The sequence below is a fragment of the Pyrgilauda ruficollis genome, unplaced genomic scaffold (assembly GCF_017590135.1).
Source record: "Pyrgilauda ruficollis isolate IOZ18807 unplaced genomic scaffold, ASM1759013v1 scaffold39, whole genome shotgun sequence".
Classification (NCBI taxonomy): Eukaryota; Metazoa; Chordata; class Aves; order Passeriformes; family Passeridae; genus Pyrgilauda; species Pyrgilauda ruficollis.
In genome coordinates this window covers 5,023,220-5,033,346 of record NW_024525378.1, presented here as the reverse complement: position 1 = coordinate 5,033,346, position 10,127 = coordinate 5,023,220, and the positions used below count along the sequence as shown (strand labels likewise).

Genomic DNA, 10,127 nt, shown 5'->3' with positions numbered 1-10,127 from the left:
TGGTTTCTCACACAGGGCTGAGTAAGCTTTGGTGCTGTGGCCAATTTAGAAGCCATTTTCCAAAAACCTTCCCACACCCCACTCCTAAAATTTTTCTTCTGTGCCAAGAGAGGCCCATCTTTTGGAAGTCCACCCCTAAAATCTGCCCCGTCCAGCCTCGAGGTGTCATGCCTAGCACGGCAGAAATCACAGCAGTGTGGACACGGGGCAGGCTCAGGCTTTCCAGTTTCTTCCCATTGACTTTGATGATGTATTGGGATACAGAAGCCTGGAAATACCTTCAGCACCGCCTTGAGCTGTGCTCTGGATGGTTTTGGGAAGCTTTTCCTCTGCTTCCTGCCGGCAGCACAGCCCCAGCTGTCTCCCACCACGGTCACGTCGCTGGAAAAGCATTTCCGAAAAGAACCAAAATTATATATATATATGTATACATACATATATATGTCTATACATACACACACACACGTATATATATGTATATATGTCTACCTATATATACACATATAGGTTGACAGGCAAGCTGCCAAAGTAGAAAACATCAGATCACCCAGTTTGCATGATGCGTGTTAAAGAAATGAGACTTTTAGCCCATGACATCTTCTTTAAAAATGAGTATTTAAGATCTTCAAAAATTGCTACAGTACAAAAAGTGTTTGTGTGTGTATATATATATATATTTTCTCTTTACATATACCGTATGTATGTACGCGTATGGACCGGAATGGATGACCCCACCAGAAGAGATGCCCCACTTGTCCTCCACAACATTTCCAGGCATTATTGTCTCAGCTCTTTGCAAAGTCTTTGCATCAGTTCATGGCACATAATGGTATTATTGGCACAGGTTCAGAGTCACCGTCCATGGCCGGGCTCCAGGCGCTCATCCTTCCCTTTCCATCCCTTGCTGGTTCCTCCTCCTCCTCCTCCTCCTCCTCCACGGGATTCTTTACTCGCACACTTTCCTTCCTCTCCTCCCAAAAACGTGCTCCTTGACAACGCAGTTACCTATAGGCGTGTTCATTTTTATAAAAATATATTTGGCCCATAGAACGCTGCTCTTTGAGTCTCCTACTGGTAAACAGAAATGGTAGGTACAGGTAACCCATTATTTTTTTATATTTTTTACAGGTTCACCAATGGAATCCTGTTGAGGACGAGAAGAAAAAGAAAGATTAAGTCACGACAGGGAATTTGCACCATGTCTTGCTTCACTGCTTGGATGATCTCTCACAGCCTAGAGGTTTCCTCCTCCTTCCCCCTTGGCTGTGGAGCTGTGGGATTCCTGGGGGAGCGGGCTATCAGTGACCTCCTCCTCCTCCTCCTCTGCAGCTTCTGGTCTGTGCTGGGTCTTGGGACCACTACTTCTCTCTCCTCAGGGCCTTTTCCAGAGTGGGATTTACTCCCTATCATCCCTGCATTCTGCAGCTTCTCACACTCGTGCCTTGAGCAGTGTGAGTGCTCTGGCAGACAAGCAGTTGATGACAAGCACTAACAAGATTTTCTAAAGCTAAATCTAAAGAATCAATAGGGAATTGGTTAAGCACCGAACCAGAGATCCTATAAAAGTCCTTAAGCTATTTATTTACCATCTACTGGAAGATGTCTTCCTATGCAATCTTGGACCCTCAATGTGAAGACAATCACTCCCCATCACTGGCGTGTGGCCACTTGCTCTACATGTCTGTGACATTTAATGAGCTGTAGCACAGCTGGGTGTGCCAAAGACAGCTGCCAGCAGGTACCTACACCCTGTACAGGCATGCTCAGGACACACATTGCTAATCCACACATCCCTAATCTGTGTCCTCTGCCTGGCCTGGATCAGCATCCAGAATGTGGTGTGCTTTTTGTTCCAGGGTTCTTTCCCTAAAAAAACCTGTTATTTTTAAAGCAAGATGCCCAATACACCATCTCCAAGAACAACCCTGAAGTCTTAATTAGTGAGACAGATTTTCCAGAGTCCTTAATCTCCTGCGCCGGGGCTGTGCTGGGACTGCTGCTACTCCTCCAAAGACAAGCTGGGATCTTTTATGATGACTCATTATCTGTTAATGTTAACACAAACCATTTGCTGTTGTTAGGCAGAACGGGGCCAGCAGCAGCTGCTGCCGTGTTCGAGCGTGGCTTTGCCACACAGCGCTGTGCCAGGGCAGGGTCAGGCTGTGTCACCAAACCAGCACAGCTGCTGGGCCCCAAACTGTCCCCTCCCTGCCAGCGGTGCCCAGCGTTCCTGGTGGGCACTGGTTAATGCAGGACAGCAGGATGTACAATTGGTATTGTATCCCAAATAGCCTCTTTGTGCAAAGTAGGTCAGCGCTTGATCAACCTTACAGATTTTTGTATAATCCCATTCCATGGGGTTTTTCAGTCAAAGAGAGTGGGATTAAGGGCAAGAATAATGCGGAATCTCAAACTTCATTTCAGAAAGCCCCAAAGCCAGGATGAAATCAAGCCAAACCAGCCATCCTGTGCTGTGGTGCCTGGACAAAGCCACTCAAGTCTTTGGCATGTGTCCTGTGCTGGTCTGCAGAGCTGTGGTGCTCCTGCCTCTGTCTGGGTCCTCCTCCAGCACCACTGCCACCAAGCAAGAGAAGTTTTCCTTTTCATCCCTCCCTTCAGGCAACTCCTGAGACCTTCCACTGACTGCTCCACTCCTCACCTACCCAGCCCAGGGCTGCACTGCTGCTGCAGACAGACTGACTTCTCTGCCTGCAGGAGTAGCTGCCAGCAGCTGCTGCTGGGGTGTGACATCCACCAAGGAGCTGGTGCTCCAGTGGGGCCCAGAAGCCAGCACAGGCAATCTGCTGGAAAGCTCCACCAGCTGCTTGCCACGGGCAGCATCACCTGCTGTGGGGAGGGACGGTGCCCTGGCAGGGACCACGTCTGCAGCACAGGAACCCTCCCCGTGGCTCCTGCTGGCACAGGAGGAATGTGACCCCAGGAAACAGCTTCAACATCTGCTCCCTGTGTACCTGGGTGAGTTTTACCAGGTTTCCTGACACAACCGTGGCGCTGCCTGCAGCTTTCTGGGCTGGAGATGCTCAGCATCTTATATCTGCTGCCTCAACTGCTCAGCCCAGCCTGATGATGCTGTTGGCATCACCCAAGGCCAAGGTGCCAGCTGGGCAGTCCTCACACCAGGCTGATAGACTGTCAGATGTGAAGTTCACATTAAATTCCAACTTGGCTGCCAGTGGTCATCTCCACAAAACATCTGCAGCACCTCTGTCCTGCCATCCCTGTCCTGGGACATGCCACCTGCCTTGTGCCTCCAGCTCTGGCCCCACACCATCAGGAGCACTAATGTGCCAACGAGACAGCTCAGAGCTATGAAGTGCTGTCAATTAAAATGTGTAAAACACTAGGAGAAAGGGGCTGTGAGGAGAAAGCTGCGTGTAGCCCCTCCAGCCAGAAAGCTGCACATGCTCCAGAGCATCCTCCTCCTCTGCTGTGGTGCAGTGGGTCAACAGCAACTGTCCCCTTCAGGTGACCTTGCTGCAGCTGTGGATGCCAGCCAGGAAATACTCATTCCCCCGGAAGCGGTGCAGCCCAAGCAGCTGCATCTCCTTTTCCACCAGCCTCTCCCCTAGAAACAAGAGCTGGAGAGGCATCCTCCATGCCTCCACCCCTCTGCTTCCCTCCATCCCACTGCTCCTCTGGCACTTGGCAGCTGGTGACAGCACAAGGCAACCACGGTGGCAGGGACAGCCTAGCAGGGAGCTCGTCTCCATGCCATCTGCACCTTACACAGTGACACATGAAACTTGGAATGCTCATTTCACCTGAGGGATTTCCCACCACCACTTATGCAAGCGTGTCCCAGAAACAGCCTGGTGCAAACACACCTGTGCAGAGCAAACATGCAGAGAACAGGTAGAACAGGTTTGAGATCAATCTCATTTTGTTATCCTTAATGAAACCAAACAGCAGCTTCCAGAATTGCATCTGTAATTGAAGTGCCATTACAGAGCTAATGCTCCAGGTACGAGCTCGATAGATTTTTCCAGAGCGCGTCAATGTGCGTTTTATGGATTCCATGAAAACGGATCAATGAGAATTTCAAGGATTTAATAAGGCGTAATGGTATGGCTTCAGGCTATTTAAAGAAATCTATGGAGGTGACCAGGGCACAGTCTTTGGCCTGGGGTTTCACAGGACCTGGGGCAGGAGCAGTGGGATCCACACAGGATTCCTACAGTGCTCCAAGCTGCTCCTTCCTTCCCTCTACCTGAGGCATGGAGAGCTGTAGATGGTACTGAGTGTAGCTGGCTTGCTTTATGTGTTATTTCTTTTTAATTCACTTTAAGCCAATGGAAAGACTTCCCAAACTACAAAACTGAGGGTGGAAAAGGCCCAGTGGGTTATTGCTGAGGCTGGCGTTCCCTGCAAATTCTCCATGCTCATTCTCCTGCTGCCCTCACTCCTGGCACCTGGGCTCCTTTGCCCTCTGTCCCCTGAGACAATGGCCACAACAACAGAGTCAGAGAAAAAACATGAGCATATCAGTGGATGGGGAGTGAGACCCTTTCACCTTCACCAGTGAAGCTGCTGCAGCCAGAAGAGGCTCTGGGGGGGCAGTGGGGCCATGCCAGGTGAATCCCTTCCTCTGCCCCACTGTGCTGGCACACATCTCACCTGCCCTGTCTAGACACCACAGCCCCAGCATGGCCAAGATCATTAACTTTTTATTCCCTTCCATTCTAATCTAATTATATTTCTGTGTTCAATAGCTGTGCATAATGTTAAACAGGCTATTCCAAGTGAGCTGCAGCCAGGGAAGGCTGGAAATTTCATTTACACTGAATATATGATTCATTACAGCAGGGACTTAGGACAGAGCAATTAATTCACCTGAGCACGTGGCTCAAGCGGGCACTGCTGCCCAGGGCAAGCTGGCACACACAGGCTTTTCCTGCCACTGCTGTCACCTGTGCCACCTTCAAAAGTGACACAAGGAGGTGAAAACGGCTCAGGCCAACTCAACAAAAGAGAAGGAAATCCCCAAAGATTGTACTGTTGCAACCAGAACATCACTGCACTCCTTCAGTCACAGCAACACCCCAGGCGTGACCGGCTGCTGGGGACTGTGCTCGAAGGGTTGGCCTTGCAGGGCAGCAGGAGAAGGAGGAGAAGGAGGAGGAGGAGGAGGAGGAGGACCCCAGCACCCTTGCAGTGAGCATGGAAGTGTTCATGACAGCCAACATCCCCAAATGAGCTTTCAGATACTGGTGGAGCGTGCATGGATGCGTGGCGCTCTGACGAGGCGGGCTGTCCATCATGCCACCAGAGGTTAATTACAGATCAGGCCATTTCCCAGCACGGAAATTACTGTGGCTTGCTGAGGTTTCAGAGGTGGGCTGGGAACCATGGGATCAGGCTGAACTTCAAGGCTGCCCCAGGGACCCTTTGCTTTTGAGTCCTTGTCCATCCCAGTCCCTCCCTGTTAGTGCTGACCTGTCTGCAATTAACCTCCCTGGAAAAGCCATTTGGGTCCCAGTGCCCCATCCACGGCATGAACCATGTCCAGTCACGCTGAAGGAAGTGCAGGAGGGAGGATGGCACAGCGGGGGCACAGGAGGGGCACAGGAGGGGTGCGGGATGGACGCAGGGAGCGCGGTACGTACCAGGAAACAGCCCGCTGGCGTCTGCCCTGCCCCCAGAAGTCAAACAGGCTTCGGCCAGTCAGCAGGAGATTTCAAACCATTTCTCAGACACAAAGGCCACGGGAATAAGATGCCGGTCAGAAGAAGAGGGTCTGCAGTGAGCAGAAAGAGGGGCTTGTACACGCTGGTACGTAACACACACGGTGCAAGCCGGGGCGGCCTGCTGCCCAGTCAGCTGTTTTACATCTCTCTAGAGCGATGCTTTGAGTGGGCCTGGGTTCACCAGGCTGCCTGGAAGTGCTCTGGGATAGAGGGTTCCAGAAAGCATCCCTGCATGGTGATAAAGCCGTGATCTCTGCTAGCCAGAACACAGGCACTCTCTGTCACCTGGCTGGAGTTCACATCAAACCAAGGCTTGTGGGCACCCAACAATATGGTGTGAAAATCCCTGCCAGTTCTCCGCCTTCTGAGATGTGAAGAAACCCTGGAAAATGCAGATGAGCAGAACCCTGCACACTCGCAAGAGATGCTGATTGAAAAGGCATCAATGCTGCCTGAAAGGCATTAAATTGTTGGCTCCAGGCCTGTCCTTGGGGCAGGCAGATCTGGGCTGTGGCTGCCACACATGTTGTGGCTCCTCAAGGCTGTCAGGAGCATCAGCTGCTCATTTTCTCCCTCAAAACTCTCTGCCTGGCTTCCTCTCTACCTTTGATGGGGACACACATTTACCATATGGTGAAGCCACACCAGCACTCAGTGAAAGCACTCTGGAGACAGCCTGTGGTGTGGGAAACATCGCTCCCAGCCCCACTGCTCCTGATCCCCTCCCAGGCAAGGGGCTGGCAGAGCACGGCCACATCCCTTGGCTGCCAGTGACGCTCCTTGTTAGCACTTTGCCGTTGTTTTGCAGCAGCCAAACGGTTCATTTGGCTCTCGCTGCCTGCTCCTCCATTAATCACCTGCTTGTTTGCAGCCCGGCAGCTTTGCCGATGCCACTGAGGAGACAGCACGGGCGCTGGAAAAATGGATCCAGTGGCATTTCATGTGCTGGCAGGAGCAGAGGCAGCTGGGAGGTGAACACCGTGCGGTGCTGAGCTCGCCCAGCCCTGCAGGGCCAGGGGCTGCTGAGGCACACACCCAGCCTCACCGCCAGAACCAGGGGCCAATCCCACACTGAACTAGGAGTGGGTGAGCACCCGAGAGGTAGGAGCTCTGCCAAACTGCTCCCAGAACACCACCCCTGAGCACCAGGGCCCCATCACCACGGCGGGATGGTGCTCCCCACCCACTGGGAAACCGCGGCGCCCACCTCACCTGTTTCCATTGAAGGTGGTTTTATAATCCCCGGGCGAGTGCAACGTGTCCTCGGTGTAGACGGGCACGGGGGTCCGCACGCACTCGTGGGAGCACTGCAGCGTCTCGTTGTAGGCGGTGAAGATGTCGAGGGCGCTGGGCACGCGGGCGGGGGCGAAGTCAGTCAGGTTCTGGCAGCTCTCCTCCTGCTGGTCCAGCTTGCGTTGGTGGCTGTTGCGCCGGGGGCGCCCGCTCTGCGCACAGCTGGGCGGGCAGGGAGAGAGAATAAGACAATCATGGCATGGTCCAGGCTGGAAAGGACATTAAAAACCTCCCAGTTCCATCCCCCTGCCATGGGAAGAGATGCCTTCCACTAGATCAGGTTGTTCAACCTGGCCTTGGACTCTTCCAGGGATGGAGCAGCCACAGCTTCTCACGGCAGCCTGTGTTAGAGCCTCACCACTCTCATAGGGAAGAAATTTCCCCTAAAATCTAATCTAAGTCTTCCCTTTAGTTGAAAAGCATTCCCCTTGTCCCATCCCACTCTGTCTGTGTAAAAAGTTGCCCTCCATCATTTTTATAAGTCTTTTATGGCCTCAAAGGCCAAAGCAGAACGGACGGGAAGCACACTGTATCCCTGAAACTTGGCAAGGGAACTCACCTGACTGACCAGTCATTACAGATTGTTCCATACTAGATTAGAATTCAGAAATTCCAATTCCGATTCAGAATTGGAAAGATCAGCCACAAGCAGTCATTTGGCTCGGTGCTTTTTTATAAGAACCAAATTTACATTTTAGACACAAGCTTTTTCCCATCAGAGGAATGACTTAATGAGTCACACTTTTGTACCTGCAGGAAGCAAAAGCCTTTTCTTAAGTGAAAATATGTAGGTGAGAACAATGAAGTGAAACCCTTTCCATTTGGGAGACGCCAACAGGTTGGAACTTCTCAGGATAAATGAGCTCAGGACCTGGTGTGACACAGAGGGATGGCTGGCAGGGCAGCCCTGCTCTCCGGGGGCTCCTCCAGCTCTGGAGGCTTCATAAGGATCTCGTGGCTGCACAACACTTCTGCCTCAGTACGTCAGAGACGAGGAGAACCCCAGCTCACAGGAGCCGCCCTCAATCAGCCTGGTCCTATTTCAGGGTCTAGACACTGATTTAATTAAGATGCCACTTTTTCCAGATGGGATTGACAGCGTCTTGCGGAATGCTGGAGTTTTGGGAGGTGGCAGCTCTGAGGGCGGTGCCACCGGGGGATGCCAGCACTGTCTGTGGAGGGGCACCCCTGGGGACAGGAGCGTGGGGCTCTGCTGGGAGCTGTGCTGGCCAAGGTGACAGCATCTGGCTGCTGGCTCTGCTCTGCTTGATGCAACTGAAAGAGACAGCCCTAAACCAACTGCTGTCTCCCCACAGCACGCGTGCAGGAGGAGCAGTGACAAGAAGGACGCTGGCTTGGCACGCAGCCATCGCTCACCCGTCCTGCTCGAGGGGGACAAATGCCAGCCAAAGGATGGGGACAGCGACTGTGTCCCTGCTGGGGACAGGGCCAATGTGTGTGATGTGGGTCAGCCCTGCCATGGAGCACCTGAATGTGATCTGGGGTCACCCAAAGAACCGAGGCAGTTTGGGTAGAGCTGAACAAACTCCCAGGTACTGTTTCTTCGCCTTGGACACACCTGGGTGGTGCCCACACTCTCCTGCTGAGAATTTTCTCTGGTGATTTCTCAATTTCACTTACTGTAAAGCATTTCTATTCTACACTGATCACTGGATTTATTTTTCCCCCTTTTTGGCTTCAGCAGCAGTTACTGAGCTGTTCTGCCAAGCTGTGGTCAGCCGGATCAATGACTCGTACCGCTCACTGCTGCGACTGGAGACAAATCCCACAAGTGTTTCATAAACTATCCTCCCTGCTCCTTCACTGAAACGCTGCAGCAACCAGGGAAGTTCAGTGAATTAAATCCCACTCGAGATACAGGGGAGAGTGCCACTGGCTGCTCCCCAAAGCAAGTTCAGCTGTGGGGACAGAACCTCGGTGCTTTCAGTCGGTTGCTGCTCAGCATCACAGCTTTGCCAAGATGAAGATGCCTCCATAGCCCTGCAAAGAGCTTCTCCTCTCATCCCAGCTAGCCAGAAGGCTCCTCATCAACCCGGTGCTGTAATTGCCTCCTGGCTGCAGAAATGGATTCTCTGCAGCACCCAGGCAGAGCTCGGCCAGGCCGGAGGGGAGAGCCGCCAGCCACGCTCCCCCAGCCCCGCGCTGCAGCCGTGTCAGCAACGCTGACCTCAAAGTAGGCCAGTTTCCCTGGGAAAATAGGTAAAGTGAGGAGTGCCTGGAGCGAAAGCTAACCTATTTTGCCATACGCCCAGCCACACTGAGAGAACAAACCGGAGCAAATGAAGCTGGAGGGGCACAGCAGTGTCCTGGGGATTGGGGCACGCTTCAAACCACGGCACCTGAGGGGCTTCGAAGGTGCCCTTCTGTCCCTGGGGTCACAGGGAAGGGCAGGAGGTGCAGCTGCTTCTTGTCAAGGCAGGCTGGGGATTTTAGGAGCAGCATCAAAGCTCCTTAGGGAAGGTGGTGGAGGAGCTGCTGGCACTGGACAGATCCTGGGAACACCTGCTGTGGCCCAGCACATGGCTCTGACCTTTCTGGGGGGCATCATGCTGAAGCACGTGTCCCATGAGACTTGTCCACCCAGCCTGGGCACATGCTGGTCCCCAAAGCCACTGGCCAGGTGGTGTGAGGTGGGGAAGCTGCAGGGGCACAGCTGAACCCCGATGCACCAACCTCCTTTGGAAGTTTTGCTGTAAACCCCCATTTTCTCCTGCAATTCCTTTTCAAAACTATGCTGGCAGGTGCCACAGGCTTTGGCACCTGCAGTGGGATGGGCACCTCCATCCCCACCCTGTCCCCATGCCACGCCACCCCCCAAGCCAAGCAGAGCAGGAGGGACCTTACCAATTTTTTAAGACAAGAGTTGTTATCAGCGCAGCTATGACCATGATGAGAGACACGGTAATAGTGATTATCTGATGAACAGCCAGACCTGCAGAAAGAAGAAAAAAGACACTGGGAACTGAGGGGACCCTGGCAGAGTCCCCCTCCCACACAGCCCCCCACCAGCCCCTCCCAGCGCGAGGCCACACACAGCCCCCGGCAGCAGTGCCGCAATCCTCTCTCCTGCCTTACACAAAATAATCTGTAAGCCAGGCTCCTCATTTC

General features: G+C 53.0%; 1 protein-coding gene across 1 annotated transcript in view; it reads right to left on the bottom strand.

Moving 5' to 3' along the window:
- Positions 1–1,060: 1,060 nt before the first annotated feature.
- AJAP1 (adherens junctions associated protein 1) overlaps positions 1,061–10,127 on the bottom strand; it is a 33,502-nt gene continuing 24,435 nt past the window's right edge. The window contains exons 3-6 of the mRNA XM_041476701.1: positions 9,864–9,951; positions 6,918–7,160; positions 5,625–5,755; positions 1,061–1,144 (exon numbers count right to left, since the gene is read on the bottom strand). Of these exons, the coding sequence (XP_041332635.1) occupies positions 5,683–5,755; positions 6,918–7,160; positions 9,864–9,951 (404 nt within the window). The 3' untranslated portion in view covers positions 1,061–1,144; positions 5,625–5,682. The remainder of the gene's footprint in view (positions 1,145–5,624; positions 5,756–6,917; positions 7,161–9,863; positions 9,952–10,127) is intronic.